Source organism: Dasypus novemcinctus, chromosome 21 (genome assembly GCF_030445035.2).
Source record: "Dasypus novemcinctus isolate mDasNov1 chromosome 21, mDasNov1.1.hap2, whole genome shotgun sequence".
Taxonomy (NCBI): Eukaryota; Metazoa; Chordata; class Mammalia; order Cingulata; family Dasypodidae; genus Dasypus; species Dasypus novemcinctus.
The window spans coordinates 63434852-63460521 of record NC_080693.1 but is presented as its reverse complement, the minus strand read 5'-3'; the positions used below and the strand labels follow the sequence as shown (position 1 = coordinate 63460521).

General features: G+C 36.6%; 1 protein-coding gene across 1 annotated transcript in view; it reads left to right on the top strand.

Moving 5' to 3' along the window:
* The window catches only part of ITGA2B (integrin subunit alpha 2b), a 141785-nt gene that overhangs the window by 26536 nt on the left and 89579 nt on the right, over window positions 1-25670 (top strand). Inside the window, exon 3 of the mRNA XM_058285006.2 lies at window positions 8489-8561. Within this exon, the coding sequence (XP_058140989.1) occupies window positions 8489-8561 (73 nt within the window). The remainder of the gene's footprint in view (window positions 1-8488; window positions 8562-25670) is intronic.

Here is a 25670-nt window from a genome sequence, read left to right as displayed (position 1 = left end):
AGTTCAATTGCAATAGGCAAATGTTGAAAACACATCAAAATCCAGCATTTGTAAATTATTTCATAATCTTTGTTATAAAGTTTATTTCCCTCTCTTTATTTCAACCAACCAAATATCTTTCAGTGAAATTTCTAGTTAAGACTAAAACACCTTTCTTAGAAAATTATGAAGGAATTGACAACTTGATTATCTGAATTCAAAGAGAAGGTCGGAAAGTATTAACATGTCACTTTATTATAAATAAATTTTGGAACTTGATTTTTAAGTCATTATTGTTTCATGAGCTTTGTAGCCATGATAATTATGACCTCCAAATAGGTAAAGATAAAAATATTTAGAGTACAAATAAAATTTGGTCTAAAGCTATAGCCCAGTCTGGGGCTCCACCATAGTTCGAAGAATTGGTTGGTATGATTTAAGATATATGGTCCTTTATGACTTTTATCAAAGAAATAAGATGAGACATTAGGTGGAAAATTTATTTTAAGTTACACAGTAGACAAAATGCCTGTATCATAGACTTAAAATATGTTGTATTCTTGTAGTTGGAAGTAAAACTACTCATCAGCCATTAGTTGGTTCTTGCTCCACCTGACTGATTAAAATGCTGTCTGTATAGCCAGGTTGACTGAGCAGGTTTTTAAAAATTATAAGTTTCCAATTGCCAGTTGCTGATGTTTAGTTTGCTTATATAGGAATTTGGAAGTATATGTATAATTGAGTTTTGTCATGTTGCATATCTGTTTAGATCTGTGGACTCCACTAGTTCTAAACTGTAACTCTACAATACTGCTGATTTGACATTTAGCAGTTGATCATATGTGGACTGCACAATAAATAATGTGCTTCTTGGAGCTGAATGGTGTAGCATTACTATATGGCTTTTCTCTCTAGGCTTCATTGTGTCATCTGTAGTGAGCTATAGATTTTTGGTTTTGGGAAATTTTACAACTTGTTTGCATGGGTTCACCTAGTAGCATTTGGTTCTTGCTTATAGGTTCTTTAATACACAATCAGCAAAGCTTACAATCCACTCAAGAGTCTTAACCATTTTGTCACTGTTGAAAATGGACTAATGGTGTAAACTGAATGTGGCTGTCAACTATAAGAAAACTCAGTGTGGAATTAATATTGAACCAGTCACTTATATACCTGTAGTATAGTTTTCTCTTGAGATGTAATATTCTGTTTCCTGCTATAGCAACTTGGAATCATCCCCACATAGTAAAGTAAATTTTTCCATGTTTTGGCAGACTCCCATTATACGATTGGTGGTGTTAATTGCCAAAATGTTAGCTTCATGGAGAGAAGTTCCTAGGAAAGTTTTCTCCTTGATATTTGATTAATAAATAAAAATGTTTAAGAATGGCTCAGGCGGTTAGTAATGAGATATTTTTATTGCAGTTATGTTTTCAGCATATTGGTAGTTTCATAATATACAATTCTTGCTTTAAAGATCTTCCCCTTTAAAATTATGTCACTCTTTCTCATTCATATATTGTTTTACACATATAATAGAAGAACAAAGGGTAAAAATGTAGTATTTTATTTGTACTTTTAAGTTTAGAAATAGGGAAAAAATTGAAGGTCAATTGATAATAATCTAAGTGAAAAAAATTTGGGTTTTCAGCCTAGCTCCATGGTTTAACCAGAATTAGAACTTGGTATCCAATCAAAGAAGATGTCTCACTGCCACCATTTCAGGGTCTTGAGAACAGAGAGTAACAGCTCTTTACAAATCATGGGGAAAACCAGCTTGTTGCCACCCTTTGGCAAAGTTCATTTCTTTATAATTAGTTTAAAATTAGGAATTTCTTGCAGTCCTTCCATGTGCATTGAAATTAAAAACAGCCTACCGCTATAATGTCTTTTAATCATGAACCAGGCTGTGATAGAGAAGAAAATGTATATTATTAGTTTTTGGTTCTGTGAGATTATAATTAAACCCCAAATGTTACATTTTATTAAAAAACAAAAATGGAAAGAATTTTTAGTCTCCATTGTAGTGACTAAAATAGTAAATAATGGCTATTTTAGAGGTAAATTTGGTGCTCATTGCCCTTGTTTTGTCTAGATTACCTGTTGGACTGTAAATTGCTTATTTCAGTTAACTGTTATAAATGTCATTTGTGGAAATGATTGGCAAAAATCACAATCCTAAACAGAGAGGAGATTAGTTCTTTTCCTAGGCTGGTGGTTGAATTCCTTGTTCTTTCACAGTGTGAGTTCAGTGAATATTTGACTATTTCTGAGGTAAACAAGTCTCCTTTCTTCTACTTTGTTGTAGGATATTTTGTTGTATTTTCCTTATGTTACACATCATCCTTAAACCTACCAAAATTTTGAGGAGTGTTTATAAAAATTTTTTTCTTTTTTGGTAGGAAAGGAGAACATACTGAATACTAGCTCTTTCTGCTGAATCACAGAGCTACCTTTTTCCCTCAAGAATGATAGGAAAAGTCTAGTTTTTCTGTATTAGTCATTTATTCTAATCTAGAAAGTATGATTCCCAAGAGGGGAGGAGATTCTGGGAGATATGTCTATTGTTTCTCTTGTCTTTGTTGTAATCAGAAGGACTTAAAGTGGCATGCTAATAATTTAAAAATAGCCCCCAACGTTTCATTCTCTATTCATAGTTGAGAAAGTAAGATTTAATTAAAGAACAATTTTGACCTTAAGTTTTGGAGGAGAAATGCCACTGCCATTTTGTATCAATAGCTTTCCTCTGAGAAGGTGACAGCCGTCCTCTTGAGTGGTTTTGTAAAAGTGGTGCTGATGTGTATAACCCTATATTTTTCTTTTTTTCCCTCTCCCCCTTTAACATTTGCTTTTCCTTTCACTGTTGTCAGTCACAACATGCTACTCTTGAATCTCTCAGCTGGTCTTGACTTGTGAATTTACTTATGCTTTCACTCTTCTTTAATAAGTACATTACTTGCAAGCAGTGAATTGAAAACAAGACAAAAAAAAAAGACCATTAGTGATTGGACAGTTTCTTACTTTGTGTTACATTTAACTGTTCTTTTGACAGCCCAGTTTTTAAAGCCAGGTTCGTATGGAAATGCTTTCACTCCACTTGCACTGCTTTTGGAAATAGCATACTGCTTCATCTGTCTGTTTATTTTAGTGCATTCATAATATAACACACTCAGCATAATGTCTCATCTCCAATTAGCCAAACATTGAGTTTTCTTAAATAAAAAAAGGAGGCAACAATTCTTGTCAGCATTGTTTAGCACCCTAAATCTCTATGCTAAGAATAGTCACAACATTAATCAAAAGAGTAAACAGTAATTTAATCAAGTACATAATCTTAGAGTCATTCTGCTATCCTTGTCATTTCCAGGGTTATTCAGTTGTAGGCATTCTGATGTGAAATAAGAATTTTATGTACAGGTAAGTTTGTTTTCATAGTAATAAAATAAGGGCCTCTTTACTTTTTCATTTTCTGCTAATATTATACTAAGACTTTCAAATTATTTTTCACTAATAAAATTATTTATAAATAGATTGGCACTCAGTACTGATAAAGAGAATTCTTTCCTGGCAATTCAGTTGGAAAAGGAAAAGGTAAGAAGAGGCAACAGTGCTGGATTACATTTTTGCGATGTAGGAGTCATCTTCTGGAATTACATATACCACAGTTTTCTAATTCTTTCAGTTCGTAACAAAAGTAGTTTCTAGCATCCTTTTGAGAACAATCATGAATTTTGTGATGTATTTAGACTTTTCAAATTTTGAGATACTCTCATAATTACAGAACAGTTATAAAACAGTACAAACCTCATATGGAAAACTCCAAATACCCCCAAACCCAAAGATGATACCAGATCCACCATTTATAAGATTTGCAACATTAGCCATACCATTCCATCTATCCACTCATCTATCTTTTTATCTGTCCATCCATCCTTCCATCTTCTGAACACTTGAGTGTCGGTTGTATGTATCATTTCCTTGAACACTTAGTACAGCCATGTACATTTCCTAAGAACAAAGATATTCACTTACGTAACTATCTGAAGTGCAGTTATTAAGTTTAAGAAGATGAACATTGATATGAAACTCAGAGTTTATATTCTAGCTTTCTCATATGTCCCAATAATGTCCCTTTTGATTCTTTACTTCTCCCTTTCTAGATCCTATCCAAGATAGTCCCTTTAGTTGCTTTTTAAAAATTTTGTATTATGGGAACATACACAACATAAATTTACCCATCTCAACCAATTGCAAGCATACCATTCAGTGGGATTTAATCGCATTCACAATATTGTGATACCCTCACCACCTTCCATTACCAGAACTCTCCTTTCTCTCCAGACAGAAACCCTATACTCAATATGCGTTAATTCCCCATACCCCATACCTCCCCACCCTGGCATTCTGTACTCTTAATTTCTGTCTCTATGAGTTTGTGTATTCTCAGATATTTTCTTTGTAGTTATAACAGAGCTTACCTTAACATCCAAAATCTGTAATGATCTTGTTTTCTTTCATACCAGCTGTAACTTCAGTAGCACACACAAACTATGTTGCTATAACTTTCTATTCCACACCCCACCTCTATTTAGTTCTTGTCACAGATTACATGTTTATACATTGAGTCCAAAACCACTGTTTTATTTTTACTTTTTATGCATTTGCTTTTTAGATCCTGCAGGAAGTAATAAGTGGAGTTAGAAACCAAAACTGCAATATTACTGGCATTTATATTTATTTCTTCATGCAGCTTCAGTCTGTTGTCTCTTGTGCTTTCCTTTCAACCTGCAGAACTCTCTTCAACATCTCTCATGGGTTCGGTCTAGTGATGACAAACCTTCTTAGCTTTTGTTTACCTGGGAATGTCTTAATCTCTCCCTCATTTTTGAAGATAGTTATTCCAAATATAGAATTCTTGGGTGGCCATTTTTTCGCTTTCAGCATTTTAAATATGTTGTCCCACTGCCTTCTTGCCTCCATAGTTTCCAAAAAGAAATTGGAATCTTATTGAATCTTATTGAAGTTTCCTTGTGCATGATCCATTGCTTCTCATTGTTCCTCTCTTGTGGCTTTCAGGATTCTCTCCTATTGCTGGCTTTTGACAGTTTGATTATAATATGCCTCGTCGAGGGTCTATTTGGGTTATCCTATTTGCAGTTCATTGAGTGTCTTGAATGAGTATATTCCTGTCTTTCATTAAATTGGGAATTTTCACACATTATTTCTTTGAATATTCTCTCTTTCCCTTTCTTTCTTCTTCTGGGATTCCCACAGTATGTATATTGATACACTTAATGGTGTGCCACAGGTTTCCCTGACTGTGTTCATTTTTCTTCACTTTCTTATTTCTGCTTCCCAGACAGGATGATTTCAATTTTCTCACCTTGCAAGTTCTCTGATTCGTTCTTTTGCCAGCTCCAATCTCTCGAACCACTATAGGAATTTTAAATTTCTGTTACTGTCGTGTTCAGCTCTGTTTGGTTCCTTTTCATAATTTCCATCTCTCTATTGGTATTCCCTTTGTGCTCTTCTGTTGTTTTCCTGATTTCCTTTCATTCTTTGATCATGTTTTCCTAGAACTCTTTGGACATATTTAGGGCCCTTTTTAAAAAAATTAAAAAAGTCTTTGTTTGGTATATCCCAGGTTAGATCTTCCTCATTGCTGGTTTCTAATGCTTTAATCTTCTCCTTTGTCTGTGCTTTGCTTCCTCTTTCTTTGTATGTTTTGTAATCTTTCCTTGAAACCTGGACATTTTGATATTTTAATGTGTTATCACTGGAATTTAGACTCTGAGATGTCCTTAAGTTTGTATCCAGCTATAGTTGTATGCCAGGAGTTAACAAAAAATAAAATAAAATAAAAAAGAAAGGTAGAAAGACTTTCCCTGTCTTTACATATATATATATATATATATATATATATATATATATATATATATATATATATATTATTATGTCTTTACATATTGACTTGTGGGAGTACTCTCCTTTGGAGCTTATCCATAGAATTAATTTGAAGAATAGCCTAAGGCTAAAGCAGAGGGGCCTTTCTGGTCTTTTTCTGGGCATGTGTCTTGTCTTGGTCTTGTCCATGTGGCCCTAGGAAATTCCCCATTTGCACAGTTCCCAGTGTCACTTTTTTGCTAGGAAACAGTTTCCTCTTGGTTCCTTTTTTTAAAAAAATTTATTCTTCTCCCCTTCCCCCCCAGTTGTCTTCTCTCTGTGTCCATTTGCTGTGTGTTCTTCTGTGACCGCTTTTATCCTTATCAGCGGCACTGGGAATCTGTGTTTCTTTTGTTGTGTCATCTTGCTGCGTCAGCTCTCCGTGTGTGCGGCACCATTCTTGGGCAGGCTGCACTTTCTTTCCGCTGAACGGCTCTCCTTATGGGGCGCACCCCTTGCGCGTGGGGCACTCCTTGTGGCATCAGCACTGCACACGGGCCAGCTCCGCAGGGGTCAAGGAGGCCTGGGGTTTGAACCACGGACCTCCCATGTGGTAGGCAGATGTCCTATCCATTGGGCCAAGTCTGCTTCTCCCTCAGGGTTCCTGATACTGCAGTGTATGTTTTACAGCAGCAGTCCCTTGTTCCAGGCAGCCATGACTTGACAACGTTCTGAAGGAGTGCTCTATGAGATACCTTCTATACAGGCAGGGCAAGTTCTGGGATGGCAAGTTTCTCAGACCACCAGTAGGCAGACTGAGACAGATATACATGCTCTCGGTATGTGCACAAAAGGTTACTCTGATGCATCCTGAATTGGGACCAGGGATCTGGTCAGCAACATGCCAAGGTAATGAGGGGATGGGGAAGGGGCCAGCCAGGACGCCACAAGATTCTACTGCTTTTAAGATGCCTTTTTCTTGATTTGGTGCTCTCACTGTTAACTGAAATCCCTTAACTGGTTTCTGGAGCTTTGAGAAAGTGGTACCTACCAGTTCTTGCTGGTTGTTAAAAGCTTTTGTTGGGGGACAGAGCCCCCAAGTGTCTTGCTCCACCGGCTTGACTGGGGTGGGTACCTGTTTATGTATTTTTTTTAAACCAATGGCATCTTTTCTTTTAGAAATAAATTTTACATGCCTCCAGTTTTTGTTTTCAAAACACAAACACAATTTTATATATCCCCCTCCCATCAATGAAAGCACAGTTTATTCTAGTCTTAAATTATGGAAAAAAGATCTCTCTCTCTCTCTCTTTAAAACAGACCATTGGGGAGGCTTAATCTTCTAACTTTTAATAAGAGGAGATAACTGTAAACTTTTTTCTTTCTTCTATGACTCCACGGAGCATTTTGTCATTGAATCTGGAGCTAGAACATAAAAAGCAGTTTAATTTGAAATATATTTGGCTTTAATTCAGATTTAATTCAATTTGGGGTTTTGCTAGTTTTATAAATTTATTTCAGAAAATATGAGATTATTTTCAAGTGATGATACCAGAGAAATTCTATAGGTTGAATTATGTTTATAAAATTTTAAATATTTTCCTTTAGACAAGTAGCATCATTTTATCTGAAACAATTAATGGTTATTTTACTTTGTTTTGGTACTTTACAGGAACTGTAAAAGGCAAAGAATTGGCTCTAGAGATTTCTGATACCTTAGTCCCTTCATACAAAAGCTGACATTTAATTGTTGTTTCTGGTGTCTTTTTCATTCAAATTACATTGAAATCCATTTTCCAGTCTGCTCCTAGGAAGATGAGACATTATGTATGTTGTTTTTTCCTCCCTACATGCACTAATGGTTCTTTACTGTTAACTTATTGCTAGGCCTGTTTCATTCTAACATCTTAGCATTTTTTGTTAGATTACATGTTGAAATGCATCACTCAGTCTGTGCTTGAGCTCATATTATTTTTCTGTTTAATCAATTTAATTTCTTGTTTTACTAACCTCACTGTTTTTTCAGTTTAATATTGGCTGCATGCTGGTTAAATATTCATATTATATATATATATATATATACATATTTTAAAAACAATCAAGTCTAGCCTGGATTTTGCTCTGATTGTGTTTTCATTTCTAGTGGTGGGGCAGTCTTACACTTACAACTTACTTTGTATCATGAAAACCTGACATATAAACAAAATAAACACAATGTAGAGTTTCTTTCAAATATCTCTTAAAGTGGTGCTGCCTAGGTGGTGGATATGATTGTATCGTACCTCGATTTAATGTTTTTTTTTTTAATGTTTTAAACTTCATAAATGTATTCCTCCCTCTTATCCCTTCTTCTTTTGCTCCTTTTTAAAGTGCTATATACAAACGTTGCCCAGCACACCATCAGAAAGGACCTTTACCCCATATTCTTCCCATATAAAATACTAGCCAGCATTTATTTTTACATTAATGTCCCTTTTGTTGGGCACATTTACCCTATTATATTAGCACCTTTTTGCATGCATATATGTAGATTTATCTCTCGCTCATCACCTGTTTAAATGTTAATAGGAAGGGAAGAATATATTATTGGAATATTTTTGGTTTGTCTCTCTGTTCTGTCTGTCAGGATAATATTGGACACCGCTTACTCCAGAAACATGGGTGGAAGCTGGGCCAGGGATTGGGAAAATCTCTTCAGGGTAAGTTTTAAAATTTTATTTTAAAAAAGAAAGAAAGAAAACAATGTTTCTGATGCAGATTTTGTACTTGAATGTATTTGTTGTCTTAAAAAAAAAAGTGTTTGGGGTTTTTCCCTGCTTCCCCCCTCCCCTGCCCCCTTCCCCCAGAATAGTCTACTTTTCTTACATCTATATTGTAAGTCACTTTTAAACCTCCATATTTGCTAATTTGCAGGAGTAAGCTGCTATGTCATTAAAACTTTCAAGTTAAACATTGTGTTGCTCACCCTATTTTAAATTCATTTGGTATGGGTGATGGGTGGGTAGAGTAAAAAGATACCTAGTATCAGAATGTGCTTTCTTTGTGCTGTTTAATGCTGCTGTATTGTGGTTTTCAGTATTATAAGGAGAATCACTCAACTGCAGAGTTTTTTGTCCTTCCAAATTCTCACTGAAGCCTATTGATTATTACTTTGGCTGTTTTGTTCTGCAATCAGAATTCATGTAGTGGTGGTAAGAAAAATTGACTTACATGAAACATAAAATGGGAAGAGAGGTTTCCTAAGGCTCAGAGATCTAAGGCTATTTTTCAGGTTCAGATCATGTTTTGGAAAATTGATGGCTTAGAGTTTCATTGCATTTGTTTTTCTTTTTGACAGTACAGATCATTTGGGTAAAAACAAAATAAAATTTCTGCTTTGGAGTTTTTGCTTGTTGGAAATCAACTAACTTCATTCACCTTTTAGCATTCTCACATTTAGGAGCTACTTTTTGTTCACATGTGTGAGCCACTGCCTCAGAAATGATGAGAATCATTGTTTCTACATCTGGTTATGGTGGGACTCATTGTATAAAGTGATCTTTGGGGTCAGAGGTCTGCCAATGTCGTTTTATTTTTTTCGGATTTTAGAAATGGATTTTCATAGTTTGTGGAAGTCTGTAATCAATGCAAGTGTGTGTGTTTGTGTGTTAAAGGGAATGACAGGACAGGTCATGAAATAGGACTTTCAACCTTTAAAACTTTTGCTTTTTAAATTTTACTTATACAAATTCTATTCAGTGATGGCATAATAGATGCTCAGAAAATATGTCTTGGATGAATATTTATTACTAAGCATTGACCTGTTATTTTGGAGACAAATGAAGATTTGATTACCATAAAGCTTATTTTTCAAATTTTACAAAAAGTCTTTGTGAGCAGTTCAAGGAATGGTCTATGATTAAGAGCAATTTTGTATGGCATAGATGACAGATTTTGTAAAAGTTGACAAGAGAGGGTTATCAGGGCTGAGATGGAAAATTCTTCTTGATAGAATTTGTCCCAGCCGTTTGCATAGTTTTAAGTATTAAGTTGAATTGAATGGAGGTGATTGCTCAGAAGACAATCCGAAAACTGGATTTGATTATTCCCTACTGTTTGAAATATTCTTGAGTGTCTAGTAGGATTATTAACTCTTTTTGGTGAGGTATACAAGGGAGTAGAATTTTGTGGCATTTCACAGTCGCTACTAGCAAATCTGTTTGAATTCTAGAATTTTTCATTGTAAGCACCAGAGACTGTAAAGTATAACTAGAACCTGCAGTGTTTATTTTTCTTTCTTTGTTTTAAGAAAGGGGAGGTAAATGGATACCCACTTATCGTTGGATGATCCAAAATTTTGTTTGTTGTTCTTTTAAGGACACTTTAGAACTTTGGTTCTCTTTAAACTTTGAGCTCCTTGAAAAGAGGAATTGAGTTTCCTTCATATTTTGCATTCCTCTCCTTCCATGGTAACTGGCATATAGTAAACACACAATAACTCATAAATGTGTTATTCATTTAAAATACCAGATAAATTTGAAGCCCATCTGTTTTGAATGGCTAGTACAGTGTCTTTACCCTTCAAAAAGAATGGAACTTTATTCTATTGCCAGCATTAAGGGCTGAATTTAATAGTTTTTATAAATGGCTCTTTATTTTCTACCATCAGATTCAACACTGTATAGGCATTGTGCTGTGTTCTTTCAGATAGCTCTTTCTGTAATACTCACATGATTTGACCTAGACTATAACCAAATTTATGGTGTTTTGAGGCATTTTATGACAGATTTTTTCACTGTACCAGATCTTTGCTTATAAATAACCACTGAAAAAAGCCCTATTGCCCTAATGAAAATGATAATGACTCCTCAGTATTATATATACTAGTCACTGCATGTAATTTCTAGCCTCACAGCTTTGTAAGAATTCCTTGTGTTTACTAGTTTGTCAACTTTCATTTTTCCTTTTTATTTTATTTAAGAGCCTAAGTAACAAATGACTGTTAACCATAATTTAAACCTAATTCTTTGAGCTTTTTTGTTAAGGCTTTAAAAATTATTTTGACTCATGCAGAATTTTTACAATAGCGCCAGTCCTTGGGACTAGAGTGCAGGTATCTCAAGTCATTGGATAAACTGGAGAATAACACATGCTGATTCTGGAATGAGTTTACCTATGGTAAGATAGAAAATTGAACTTTGTAAGCTAGGTTTATTTATTTTTCCCTTTTTGCTGCAGAAATCTTTATTGTTTTTGCTCGATTCACAGCTTATAAGAGGGCTGCAAGGTGGTTAGTTAAAAAGATGCTTCCTGGTTGGAGAGAGAGGCCCAGGCAGAAGCCCAGATACTGGGGGAATGCAGACCCCACCCCCACCCCCACCCCCAAGACCTTTGGTTCTAGAAGCTCCTAGTTCTGCTTGAGGGGGAGGCTTTCAGAAAGAAACTCATCTAGCCCGTGGGTCAGGCAGCCTGCTGATTTGGTCAGGTAGTTGCCCATGTTCTTTTTTTCCCCCCCCAAAATTTAAAGAATAATCATGCATACCATGCAGGATTGCCATATATCACCACACTACCACCACCGTATATCGTTGTGACATATTTGTTACAAATAATGAACATCGTCAAAATATTACTGCTGTCTACAATCCATAGCTTATATTTGGTGTATTTTTTCCACAAACCTTCCTATTTTTAACACCATGTGTTAGTATTGTATATTTGTTATAGTTCATCACTGAATATTCTTATATTTGTACTGTTAACCCCAGTCCATCATTTATCACAGGGTTCTCTGTGTTATACAGTCCCCTACCTTGTACAGTCTACCCATAGTGTACACAGTGGCTCTCAGGTTCATCACAAAGTTGTGCTATCATCAGCTCAATCCATTTCTAAACATCTCCGTTATTCCAAAAGGAAAACTCCCATATCTCCTTATACCCCCCACCCAGTTATTGACCCTTCGCATTGATATAGCACCTGCCTTGCCATTGTTGTAAAAATATTACAGTATTACTGTTAACTATAGACTGTACATTATATTAGTTATATTTTCCCCATGTATCTCCATATTCTTAATACCTTGTAATTTGTGCTATTAATCATGGTCATCATACACCACTGAAATCACTGTTATACAGTCCCTAGATTAGCCTCTAGCTTTCTTTCAAATTGAAATTAACCTCCCTAGACTACCCCCTTTCAGCCACAGTCACATTTGTAAATTGACAGTGTTACTTATACTCTCTATAATGTGATACCATCAACTCTATCCATTCCACACATTTACAATACACTTTATTAAACTTTCTGTATATTTTCAGCATCATCTCCCCCTTCTCAACCCACATTCTTTCACTAGGCTTATATTTGTACTTGAATTTTCTTATTACCTTTTTTACTTCCTTAGTATTTATTAAAATATTTAAAAAGTTAAAAAATAAGAACTTTTATTATGTGTGACAGATAAGTGATTACTAGCATTAAAAAATAAAAGACCTGTAGAAAAAATATGTTGACAAGTGTCTGAAGGAAACAACACAAAGACCTGTTGACATGAAATACCATAATTGCTTATTGTAAAGGCAGAAGATGTGTTTAATTTGAAATAAAGCAACAGTGAATGATAGCTGGATTTCGTGGCAGTTGGACTAGATTCAGTTTTGGAAATTGCTTTAAAACCTTTTAGGGAAAGCAGATGTGGCTCAACTGATAGAGTGTCTGCCTACCATATCGGAGGTCCAGGGTTCAAATCTAGGGCCTCCTGGCCTGTGTGGTGAGCTGGCCCACGTGCAGCAGAGCTGCTGCGTGCAAGGAGTGCCATGCTGTGCAGGGGTGTCCCCTGTGTAGGGGAGGCCCACGTGCAAGGAGTGCACCCAACAAGGAGAACCATCCCGCGTGAAAAAAGCGCAGCCCACCCAAGAGTGGCGCTGCTCACACAGAGAGCTGATGCAGCAAGATGATGCAACAAGAACAAAAAAGAGACACAGATTCCCGGTGCTACCTACAGTGCCAGCAGACACAGAAGAACACATAGCGAATGGACACGAGAGCAGACAACAGGGGAGGGGGAAGAGGTGTGAGGGGAGAGAAATAAAAAATAAAAAAATACCTGAAAACCTTTTGGGGCGGGATATGTGGCTCAAGCAGTTGAGTTCCTGCCTCCTACATGGGAGGTCCCAGGTTCAGTACCTGGTGCCTCCTGAACAAACAAAAATGAATAGGTAAAACAAAAGGACAAAAAACCACCAAAACTCTGGGGGTTCAGTGCTTGAGCACTGGTTTCCCACATAATGAGGTCTTGGGCTCAATCCCTGGTCAAAACAAACAAAAAAACCCCACCTTTTGGCAACTTTGAAATGTAGTGAAGTATAGCTCGAAATCTTGATTTCACTATGAAATATGTATCGTCAATAGATGCAGCCTGAAAATGGTGCCCAGACTTACTTTGTTAATAGCCTAAAAAGGGAAACGGACTTGGCCCAGTGGATAGGGCATCCGTCTACCACATGGGAGGTCCGCGGTTCAAACCCCTGGCCTCCTTGACCCGTGTGGAGCTGGCCCATGCGCAGTGCTGATGCACACAAGGAGTGCCCTGCCATGCAGGGGTGTCCCCCGCGTAGGGGAGCCCCACGCGCAAGGAGTGTGCTCCATAAGGAGAGCCGCCCAGCGGGAAACAAAGTGCAGCCTGCCCAGGAATGGTGCCACACAAACAGAGAGCTGACACAGCAAGATGACGCAACAAAAAGAGACACAAATTCCCATGCCGCAGACAAAGAAACAAGACGCAACAAATAGACACAGAGAACAGACAACTGGGGTGGGGGGGGGGGGTGGAAATAAATAAATAAATCTTTTTTAAAAAATAGTCTAAGAACTCTTTGATGAGTTTGGTAGGTTCATTGGTCTCAGACGGAAGTTCACCCCCTGGGGAAGAAAAGTGGGGGTTTGATATTATTTCCTATCTTCCCCTTTCTAGAAAGTTCTGTCAACAACAGACAATAGATATTTATTGAGCAAATAATATATTCTAGTCTTAACAGACCATACAGAGCAGTATTAGACATGGACAAAGTAGATAAGACGTGATTTCTATTGTTCAGGTTTAATGTCCAGTCCCCTAAACCTTGCTTTTTTAAACTGCTATAGACCTTTGAAGGTTTCTTGAAGCCAGGAACCAGGTTTTATATTTTTATGTAATTCCTTAGAATTAAGTGTGTAATAACTCTGAATGTTTAATTGACAAATTGCTTCAAGATTCTTGATAGTAGGGATTCTTATTTATTTTTATGTGGAAGTATGTGGTGCCAAGTATGAAAGCAGCATGTTAATAGCATTTGGAAACATAGGATCTGGGTTTGAGATTGCTCTGCCATTTCCTTAAATAAAGGGGCAAGTTACCATTACTGAATTATTTTTCAAGAAAATAAGTAGAAATTGAAATTTTCACCATAGTCTCACAGAGTGGTTATGAGAATGAAGTAAATTAATGTAAGTGAAGTCACTTTATAAAATATGTAAGGTGCTTAAATAAATGTTTATTTAGATATTTTAACAAAATTAGAACTAACCCATTTTTAGGTTTTAATCAGAAAAGTAAATGCCAAAAAATCATAAATAGGTAAACCCTTACCTTGCTACTCTCTTTTCCAGAATTGTCACAGCAGTAGTAGTAAATATGCTTAATATGTGCCAGGTGTCTGGCTCCAGGATCTATGCTTTTAATGGGATAGAAACATGTAGGTTACAGTTTAGACTTTATTGTTAAATTAGCATGTTGATCTTAAAACTTTAACCTCTTAAAAAAAATCATTCTTTGGTTGAGAACAAAATAGCTTTCCCGGAAAGCGGACTTTGGCCCAGTGGTTGGGGCGTCCGTCTACCACGTGGGAGGTCCCCGGTTCAAGCCCCGGGCCTCCTTGGCCTGTGTGGAGCTGGCCCGTGCGCGGTGCTGATGCGCGCAGGGAGTGCCGTGCCACACGGGGGTGTCCCCTGCGTGGGGGAGCCCCACGCGCAGGGAGTGCACCCATGGGGAGAGCCGCCCAGCACGAAGGAGGGAGCAGCCTGCCGAGGAATGGCGCCGCCCACACTTCCCTGCCGTTGCCGCTGACGACAACAGAAGCGGACAAAGAAACAAGACGCAGCAAAAAGACACAGAAAACAGACCCCTGGGGGAGGGGAGGGGAATTAAATAAATAAAAATAAATAAATCTTTAAAAAAAAAAATTTAAAAAAAAAAATAGCTTTCCCTTAATGTTACAGTGACATACATTTTCTGGATATGAACTTCACAAAAACTAAGTTGTCCTCCTGTAGTTTTCCTTTCAGAATTTCATGTTTTCCTTTGGGAAATAATATGCTTACCAAGTACATCACTGTGTGGTAGATATTGATCTAGATTCTAGATGTTTTGCATTGTCTCATTTAATGAAACAAGTATCTGTATGCTCATTTTATGAATGTAGAAATGGTTTTGGAAAGGTCATATAGCTGAGTCCCTAACATTAAAATACAAACCTATCGTTGAAATCAGTATTTCTCCCTTTACATATAGAAGTGGGTAGGGAAAGCAAGATGTGGATTGTCAGAAAGCCACTGAACTGATCTAGCTGAAAGAACCTGTGGTTATCTAAAATGGCCTCAGTTCCCTGCTAATAAGATGAGCCTTAGAGTCTTTATACGGTTACCAAAGGCAAGCATAAATTTAGTAATTTGTGTTTCAGCTTTAATAACGTTCTGGTTCTGCAGAGCTTTTGACTTTCTTAATGGAATTTAGTTAATATAAACAAAAGAGATGAAGCCCAGATAGTAAACAAAATATGTCATAATTTTGGCAGTCAACAGTAAGGTCTAGGTTTTAGGACTAGAATAGAACGAGGAAGAGACTTAGGGGAGAAGAGAAGGGGAAATGATGAACTCATAACCTGTAGAGAAAGAGACTACGTCTTTCTTAGTATAGAGATCCTCATGTTTAAAGGATATCAAAAGACATTAAATGTATTTTAATATTTTAAGTTCATGGCAAAATAGCAAACAGAAAAGAAATGGCAAATTTTTCAAGTGAATATTTATGACATAATGTAGAAGGCTATATTTTATCTTCTAGTACCTTTTTTTTTTTAGTAAGAAAAGATAGGGTGAACCAATTAAAGCAGCAGATGGGACATTTTCAAGGCACTTACTGGTGAAGAATTGCATGGAATTAGGTGGTCATTTATTAAATATTGTGTTCAAGAGACTGTAACAAAGGGGGTACATACTGTTATACTGCCCTTACTTTCATAGGGCTTGCCATTTATTTTAGGAGGTAAGCGGGGGGGGGGGAAGCTTATGAATAAATGCTGTGAGGGTTCAGAAGTCAGAACAAGTAGGGAAGACTTGAGGAAGGAGGGATAGGTATTACCAGAGATAGGAGTTACTGGTGAGTACAATGTGATTACAGTTGGCAAACAGTGGTAGGCATGGTTGGCTAGAGCAGCGAACGCCATTAGGACAGTGGATTTTACACCTCTTTTTTTTTTTTTTTTTTTTTTTTTAAGCAGAAGAAATCCCCCAAAATATAAAAGAGAGAGAGAGAGAAAAATGGAGCTGAAGCTGTTTTGGGTGAAACAGAATTTTAGGTCTTCAGGAACACTATTTGAAAATCGTAACTAGGAAGCATTAATGGGAGTTGGTTAGAATAGGCACAAAACTAATACTTACTGAGTAATTCCTATGTGCTAAGCAATTAAATATTATTTGAATTCTTGTAACAAGCCTGTGAGATACTATTACTCCCATTTTGCAGAAGATATTGAAATATGGAGAAGTTTAATAGGTTGCTCAAGGATTAAAAAGAAAAAGAAAAGTAAACAGAATCAAGATTCAAACCTTGATCTCTCTGGCTCCAAAACCCATGCTCTTAACTAGCATACTGAATGTGGAAGGCTTTAATGATGCTCCAGGAATTTGGAACTTTATTTTGTAACCCAAAGGCTGCTTTTTTTTTTTTTTTCTTAAATCAGAGAAGAGGTATTAGACGTTTATAGAAAGAAGAGATAGTAAGGATAATGTAATTAAAACTCATGAAGGAATTTAGGGTTAGACTTCCAAAATGTGTTAGTGCCAAAACCAGAAATAGAATTCTCTGATCTATTGTCTGTTGCTTTTTCCATCATACCAGCTAGACATAAGTGGTAGAAGTACAAATACTAGTCTGGTTAAAGTATGTCTAAACGTGGAGATGAAAAGCCATTTAGAAAGTTGTCTGGGTATGAGTTATAAGGGCTTGAAGGATGACAAAACAAGTAGAAGCACATTTACTTCATGCATATATCTAGGAATCTCTTGTTCACTGGATTTAGTGTTACTTTATAATAATGATAGCTAGTGCTTACTGTTTACTGAGTGCTAATGAGTTTTTAAGATAACTTCGATTATCTTATTTAAGTCTTTTTTGAGGTAGCTATGATTCCCATTTTACAGTTGAGGAAACTGACATTGAGAGATAATTTGCCCAAGGTCATATGGCAAGTAATGGTAGAATCATGGTGCCAAAACCTGTGCTTTTGATCAGTATGCTATAATGTGCCAAAGATGTAGGTTCTCCATCTTTTTCATGGAGATACAAGATGGATGAGAAATATAAGTACTACAGAATTAAATGGACAGTTTAATTATTCTGGCCCAAAAATTAGCGATGGCCCTGAATGTTACATATATTTTTAAGGCAGTTGAGGTGGTGATATATATTCTTCATGATTAGTATAAACTTGTGTAAATTCACTAGGAACTTGAGACTAGATTGGGTATTAAGAACCTTGGCCAAGGAAATGGATGTGGCTCAGGCTACTGGGCTCCCGCCTACCACACAGGAGGTCGCTGATTTGGATCCCAGTATCTACTAAAGAAGACAACAAACTGGCACCATGGGCAGGTGCAGCAAGCTGACACAACAAGAGACACAAGAAGAAAAAATATAATGAGAGATCAACAAAGCAGGGAGCAGTGGTTCCTGATACCTCCTAAAGAAGTCAACGAGCTGATGTGACGGGCAGGTATGGCAAGCTGACACAACAAGAGATGCAGGGAGAGAAAACATGAATGACACAACCAAGCTGGGAGTGGAGGTGGCTCTAGCGGTTAGGTGCCTCGTTCCCACATCAAAGTTCCCAGATTTGGTTTCCAGAGCCTCCTAAAAGAAACAAGGAAGATGAACAGGCACAGCAAGTGAAAAACAAGGGAGTGGGGAGAGATAAATAAATAAATTAAATCTTTTTTTTTTTTAACAAGAAACTTGGCCGAATTTTTAGGAATGGTAATTGGATTCTAAGGAAAAAAGGAAATACTGTATCTTCTGTTTCATACATTTCCTTCCTGATTTTTTCTTGAACTGTATATTCCTCTCTCTTGGCATTTTAAATATTCTACCTGGTATAATTTCTGTTTATTTATGTCTTCTTTCTCCTATTTAGACTATCACCCTTAAAGGATAATTTGCTGTGCATTTGTATATTCTCTGTTGTTGCTTTTTAAAAAAAAAAATTCTTCTGCAAACATTTAATATATTGTAGAGGATTCTTATTTACTTAGGAAAGAAAGTAGAGACCCCGAGAAGCTTTTTTTAGTGATCAATATAGGGTATATATTGAGATGGTTTCCTTACAAGTATCCAGGTGGAAATAGTTGAAAATTTTGAAGTTGACTAGTAAACCAAGATTCAATAATCAAGAACTAAGAAAGGACAAAAATCCTTTCAGGTCTTTATGAACTCATAGAATTTGTTGTTGTTGTTTTCCCACACAGGGCTGCGCTCCTTGAGGGTTGCCCCTCTATGTAGGGGACACCCCTGTGTGGCATGGCACTCCTTGAGCGCGTCAGCACTGCGTGTGGGACAGCTCACCACATGGGTCAGGAGGTCCTGGGCTTGAACCCTGAGCCTCCTGTCTGGTAGGCAGACGTTCTATCAGTTGAGCCAAATCTGCTTCCTGTGGACTCATAGAATTTGAAAAGCTAGGAAAGAAAATTTTCAGGGATGACTTAAAATCTCTGGGCTTTTAGTAGAGCCTCCAAACGAAATAAGAGGGATTTTGAGTAATTTCAGTCTACTTAACTTTCTGAATTTAACTCATTCTGTATGAGCTTCAACTATTACAAATTTGACACACCATAGATTAATATCTTTTGTCACACAATACACATACATGTGAGATATGTTTTCCTTCGGGCAATAGTAATAGTAAAATTTAATAATCCTTAATTTATTCTATTTTCCTTAGACCAAATTAATTTTCTTAGATGATCTATGCTATATGTTTAATTTGACAGACTTGGAAAATTACGTGCTTACAAATTCATTGTTTTAGCTTTTATTTAACATTTTTAACAAATAAGTTTCATTGATACATATTAATAAAGCATAAATCCATCTAAAGTATAGAACCAGTGGTATTTGGTGTAATCACATAGTTGTGCACTCATCACTTCCATTGTTATTAGAACATTTTCATTATTCCAATAATAATAATAATAATCCAACAAACCTCATCACCTCCATATTTATTTTTAAAAATTGCTTTTCACACTCAGTAGTCATCCATTTGTTACTGGAATGATATATGGGAAAGGCTTTTTTGGTTATATTTTGATTATTGAACCTGGATAATAGTTTTCTCCATCTGTAAATACAGTTGTTTTATTACCACTCCTATTTTAGAGTATCTTTCCTTTTAAGGTATAGATTTTCAAAATTTCTGAATTTATAGGGGGGCGGGGGAGGAACTCTAATACACTTTTTATCAGCTTGAGGAAATGCTGGGTTAGAGTTTAGCAACATTCTGTAGAGTGACTTATAATTTAAAAAACATCTTCCATTTGTTATTTCTTTTGACATGTATGCTAATCCTGAAAGTGGGGATTATATTTCCATTTTGCAGGGGAGGTGGCTATGACTCAGGCTCTAATTGTCAAAAGGCACATAAGTGTTTAGATATTATCTTTTTTTGGAGAACTGAGGTTTTGCAGCTCACCTTTTTAAAGGGACTGCCTAGACATTATAGCAAGAATAAATTAAAGATAAATGAGAGTTACTAGGAAGTAGATTTGGCACAGCGGTTAGGGTGTCTGTCTACCACACCACATGGGAGGTCTGCGGTTTAAACCCTTAGCCTCCTTGACCCGTGTGCAGCTGGCCCACCCACGGCGCTGATGCGCGCAAGGAGTGCCCTGCCATGCAAGGGTATCCCCTGCGTAGGGGAGCCCCACGCACAAGGAGTGCGCCCTGGAAGGAGACCGCCCAGCGTGAAAGAAAGTGCAGCCTACCCAGTAATGGCGCTGCACACATGGAGAGTTGACGCAGCAAGATGATGCCAACAAAAAGAAACACAGATTCCCGTGCTGCTGACGACAACAGAAGCGACAAAGAAGAACACACAGCAGATACACACAGAGAACAGACAACTGGGGTCGGAGGCGGGGGAAGGGGAGAGAAATAAAATAAATAAATCTTTTTTAAAAAAAGAGAAAAAGAGTTACTATAGAGAGTAGAGGAGGAACAAGCAGTTGAAGGAAAACTGGACAGTCTTTTTTGTGTTATAGAGTGCTTGAAATAGTCACAGTTAAGGAAAACTTAACCAATAGAGAATATAACTCTAAGGAAGCATTGGATTGTTGAATTATTACAATACCATAGGTTGACCACCATTAACATAACTCTCCCAAATATTTTCTGGTCAAATATTTTTCGCTCTTTAAACTTTAGAATTGAAGTGAATCTTATAGACCGTTAAAGTCTGTCTAGTTCCTGTACTTTGGGATCATGAAACTAACCCAGGTAATATATGTCACATGCCCAATTAATGACAACTGTACTTCAGATCCCCTGAGTTAGGTTGCTACTCTTTACAAGCAATTCTTTTGACATTCACTAAGAGTTAGCTACGTAGATTGGAGTTCACAGTTTTGGCCTACCTCCAAGTGCATAGAATTGTACTAGTTACTTGAATATAGGCAGTAGATAATTTTCACTAGGAGCTTTTTTTTAAAAAAGAGGAAAATGTTTTCAGAATTTCTAATAGACCACTAGTTAATAGTCTAATAGACCACTAAGCTAATTTCCTGGAGAATACCATTATTATGTGAATTGAGTCCAGGTTTCCAGTAGTGAAATCAGTTATGCAACTTTCTAATTCAGATTAAAAATTTTTTTTCTTGCTAATTTCTTAAGTGTAAATTCCTTCTCCAATAATTTTTTTGAGATATTGGGCCTGGGGATTGAACAAGGCACCTCATATATGGGAACCTCAACCACTGAGCCATGGCAGCTCCCCTGAGTTGGTTTTTTCATTTGTTGTGCTTGTTTTTTTTTTTTTTTTAAGCGGCATCAGGGACCAAACCTGGGACCTCCTGTGTGGGAAGCAGGCACAACCACTTTGAGACACATCTGCTCCCTCCAATAATTTTTATTAAACATTTGATGCCTGTTTCCCCTTGCCTATAAAGAGTGCCAGTAGATAACAAAACAAATTGAACAACAAAACCTTTAATAATCCAAAACTCAATTAACATTTCTTTTAACAGCAAAGTATTTTTTTTTTTTTTTTGAGATATAAAGAACCTGTATACTATATTCATATCTTCTACTTGGTAAAACAATTCCTTCATGTTGAGACAATTAAATCATCAGTATCTTGTGGTGTTAAACAAAAAAGCACCATGATGGTTAAATAGCTACACCTGAACAAAATTTGAGGCCCATTATGAACATATTCTTTGACTCAACAAATACTTTTTAATTAAGTGCTACCCTGTGCCAGGTAGTTTGAGGTATTCAGGATATAAAGATAAGTAAAGCTCAGGGCATGAAAGTGTTACCCAACTTTTTTTTTTTTTTCTTCAAACTAAGGCCTTCCCCTGTCTAAGCTCCGTGTTTTAAACTATTTTACCCCTGATTGTATTTATTAAATTAGATGATTTTACCTTAGCATAATGGTTAGCATGAAACAGCCTTCAGCGAGAATATATATATAGAGAATTTCTTTTTTAGGAGGTACCAGCCTTGGAACCCAGGACCTCATGCATGGGAAGCAGGCACTCAACTGCTGAGCTACTTGCGCTCACCTAGACAATATAATTTTAACTACTAAAATAGTCTTATCTCTGGTAAAAAGTGTGGTTCCTTTTAGGCCTCTCCCCCACACCCTCACAGTTGAAAGTACCTTATGAGTTCCCTCTAGTTAAGAGCTTCAAAATCTCATACTATCCTAGGTGAGATATCCTTTCCAGCCTTAACATTCAAGTTCCATAATACTTTTTTCCCTCCTATATATATATATTTTTTTATTAAACAAATCTGTTGGTACATATTAATAAAGCATATAGTTCATCCAAAGTGTACAGTCAGTGGTATTTGGTATAATTACGTAGTTGTCCATTCATCACTTCAGTCGTTAGAGAATTTTCATTATATCAATAGTAATTATAATAAACAAAAAAAAACCCCAGACAAACAAACAAGAAGGTTGTTTACCTCTTAATCTCTCTGTTTTCCCTTCTGTAGATAGCTGCTATTTCTGGCTATTCTTGCATATTTATTTATTTATTAAGCTGTTTTATTGAGATACATTCACATACATACAAAGTGTATAATTGGTGGCTTTATTATAATCACAATGTTGTACATTCATCACCATAAAACTTTTTAGAACCATTTCATTACTCCACAAAGAAAAACTCCATACCCCTTAGTGTGCCTTCTCTAGCCCTACATAACCACTAATCTAATTTCATCTTTATAAAATTGATTTATATTTACATTTTATATAAATGGAATCCTATAATATGTTGTACAGTATATTTAATTTGTAGTATCACCATCATACAGTATTTGTCCTTTTGTGTCTGGCTTTCTTCACTCAACTTTTTAAAGAAGTTGTGGATTTACAGAACAATCATGCATAAAATACAGGATTCCTGCCACCCCACCAACCAACACCTTTATTGGTATAGAACATTTGTTACAATTGATTATAGCACATTTTATAATTGCACTATTAATAAGTCTGTGGTATAATTTAGGGTTCACTGTGTAATATATTAATGCTAACGTGGATTTTTAAAAAAAAAAATTTTGTTCTTTTACCATGTATACAATTTAACATTGTATATTTAAATTTAAATTAAATGTAAATTTAACTATTTCCTCTTTTAGTTGTATTCAGATACACATTTCAGTGCTATTAATTGCATTCACAATATTATTCTACCATCACACCATCCATTACCAAAACATTTCTGTCATTCCAAACAGGAACCCTGTACCTTTTAAGCCTTAACTTCCATTCCCTGTCTCCACCCAGTCCCCTGGTAACCTATATTCTAGATTCTGACTCTCTGTGAGTTTGCTTATTGTGATTGTTTCATATCGGTGAGATCATAAAATATTTGTCCTTCTGTGTCTGGCTTATTTCACTCAACATGATGTCTTTAAAGTACGTCTGTGTTGCTGCACGTATCAGACTTCATTTCTTTTTGTGGCTGAGTAATAGTCCATTGTATGTATATACCACGTTTTTTTCATCCATCAGTTCATGGACATTTGGATTGCTTCCATCTTTTGGCAATTGTGAATAATACTGCTATGAACATGGGTGTGCAAATATCTGATTGAGTTGCTGCTTTCAATTCTTTCGGCTATATATCTGTTAGTGGGATTGCCGGGTGGTATGGTTTTTCTTTACTTAGCTTTCTGAGGAACTGCCAAACTGTCTTCCACAGTGGCTGCACCATTTTACATTCCACCAGCAATGAATGAGTGTTCCTGTTTCTCCACATCTTCTCCAACACTTTAAATTTTCCATTTTTTAAAATAGCCATTCTAATGGGTGTGAAATGATATCTAATTGTGGTTTTGATTTGCATATCTCTGATTGCTAGTGATGTTGAGCATCTTTTCATGTGCTTTCTGGCCATTTGTGTATCTTCTTTGTAGAGATGTCTGTTCAAGTCTTCTACCCGTTCATAACACTTTGAGTAAAGTCCTCTTACCCATATTTGTCCCTGTTTATTGATATATTAGGTTATATTGATTAAAATTGAACTATTTAATTGTAGAAATCCAGGTCTAACACTCTAGAAAGAGAGAAGGATGAAATTTCCTTTAGGACACAAACTTTTGTGTCCTTAGAAGACATCTGTATTTGAAAATAAAATTATTCCAATTGTTGCATAGGTCACTAAACATGCCATGGTAGAATAGGTTATAGTTTTTGAAGTATTAGATCATTTGAATTATGTTTTGACTAGGAAGTCTTTTTTTTTTCTTTTTCTTGAAAACCTTAAAACTTTAGGGAATAATCAACATGCTTGATGTTTCCAGTTAGTGTTTCTTCAAGTTGGCATATGTCATATGTTATAATTACTAAGAAAAACATTTAAATGATGCTGGAAGTAATTTTTTTTTTTAAGATTTATTTACTTATCCCCTCACCCCCACCCCACACCAGCTGGTTTTTTTGTACTTGCTGTGTTCATTCGCTATGTGTTTTTCTGTGTCTGCTTTTCTTCTCATTCGGCGGCACAAGGAACAGATCCTGGGGCCTTCCAGAATGAGAAAGAGGCACCACCTCTCTTGCACCACCTCAGCTCCCTGGTCTGCTGCATCTCTTAATTGTCTCTCCTTTGTGTCTCTCTTTTGTTGCAACATCTTGTTGCACCAGCTCTTGGCGTGGGCCAGCACTCCTGCACAGGCCAGCACATCGCATGGGTCAGCATTCCATGTGGGCCAGCACTCCACGCTGGCCAGCTTGCCTTCATCAGGAGGTCCGGGGAATCGAACCCTGGACCTCCTATATGGTAGACAGGAGCCCAATCGCTTTGGCCACATCCGCTTCCCAGTAATCATTGTTTTTAATGCCACTAAAGACTCTTTTTAGGAGAGATTTGCAAAAGTGAAACTTTGGTTTGGAAATAGATGTACATTTTTACTCAATATTATTTATAAAAGTTTGTATGTAATCACTGTTAACAAATGAAATTATATTTAAATGCACTAACATGGCTTATTTTCAACTCCTATTTTAAGTACTTCTGCAAATTAGAGAATAATCAATCACCTTTGTGATTTTGTATTCTTAATTTTCACCCATGTATATGAGTTACTTAAAACAAGTAATATGTAAATTTAAAGATGTCAATTCAGGTTCTTGGTCTTTATCAATTTAATAGTATTTTTGTTAGTGGATTTTGCATTTTTTTGTGTGGCTTTTAATGTTTACCTCTGCATTATTAAGGTCTATTTTTAAGACAACTTAGTTTTTCTATTAACTACTTTATTTCAAATTCACACACAAAAAAAGACCTCTCAACAAGTTACAGAAACATTACTCCTAAAAAGTTCTTTTTCAGCCACTTTTTTTTTTTCTCTCCCCTTTCCCCCCTCCTCCCTGCCCAGTTGTCTGTTCTCTGTGTCCATTTGCTGTGTGTTCTTTTTGTCTACTTCTGTTGTTGTCGGTGGCACGGGAATCTGTGTTTCTTTTTGTTGCATCATCTTGCTGTGTCATCTCTCCGTGTGTGCAGCGCCATTCCTGGGCAGGTTGCACTTTTTTTCATGCTGAGCGGCTCTCCTTGTGGGGTGCACTCCTTGCACGTGGGGCTCCTCCATGGGCACGGCACTCCCTGTGTGCATCAGCACTGTGCGTGGGCCAGCTCCACACGGGTCAAGGAGGCCCGGGGTTTAAACCACGGACCTCCCATGTGGTAGATGGACGCCCCATCCACTGGGCCAAGTCTGCTTCCCTTTTTCAGTCACTTTCACCTCATCTAATTCCAGCTGCCTATTCACTTGTTCCTCTAGT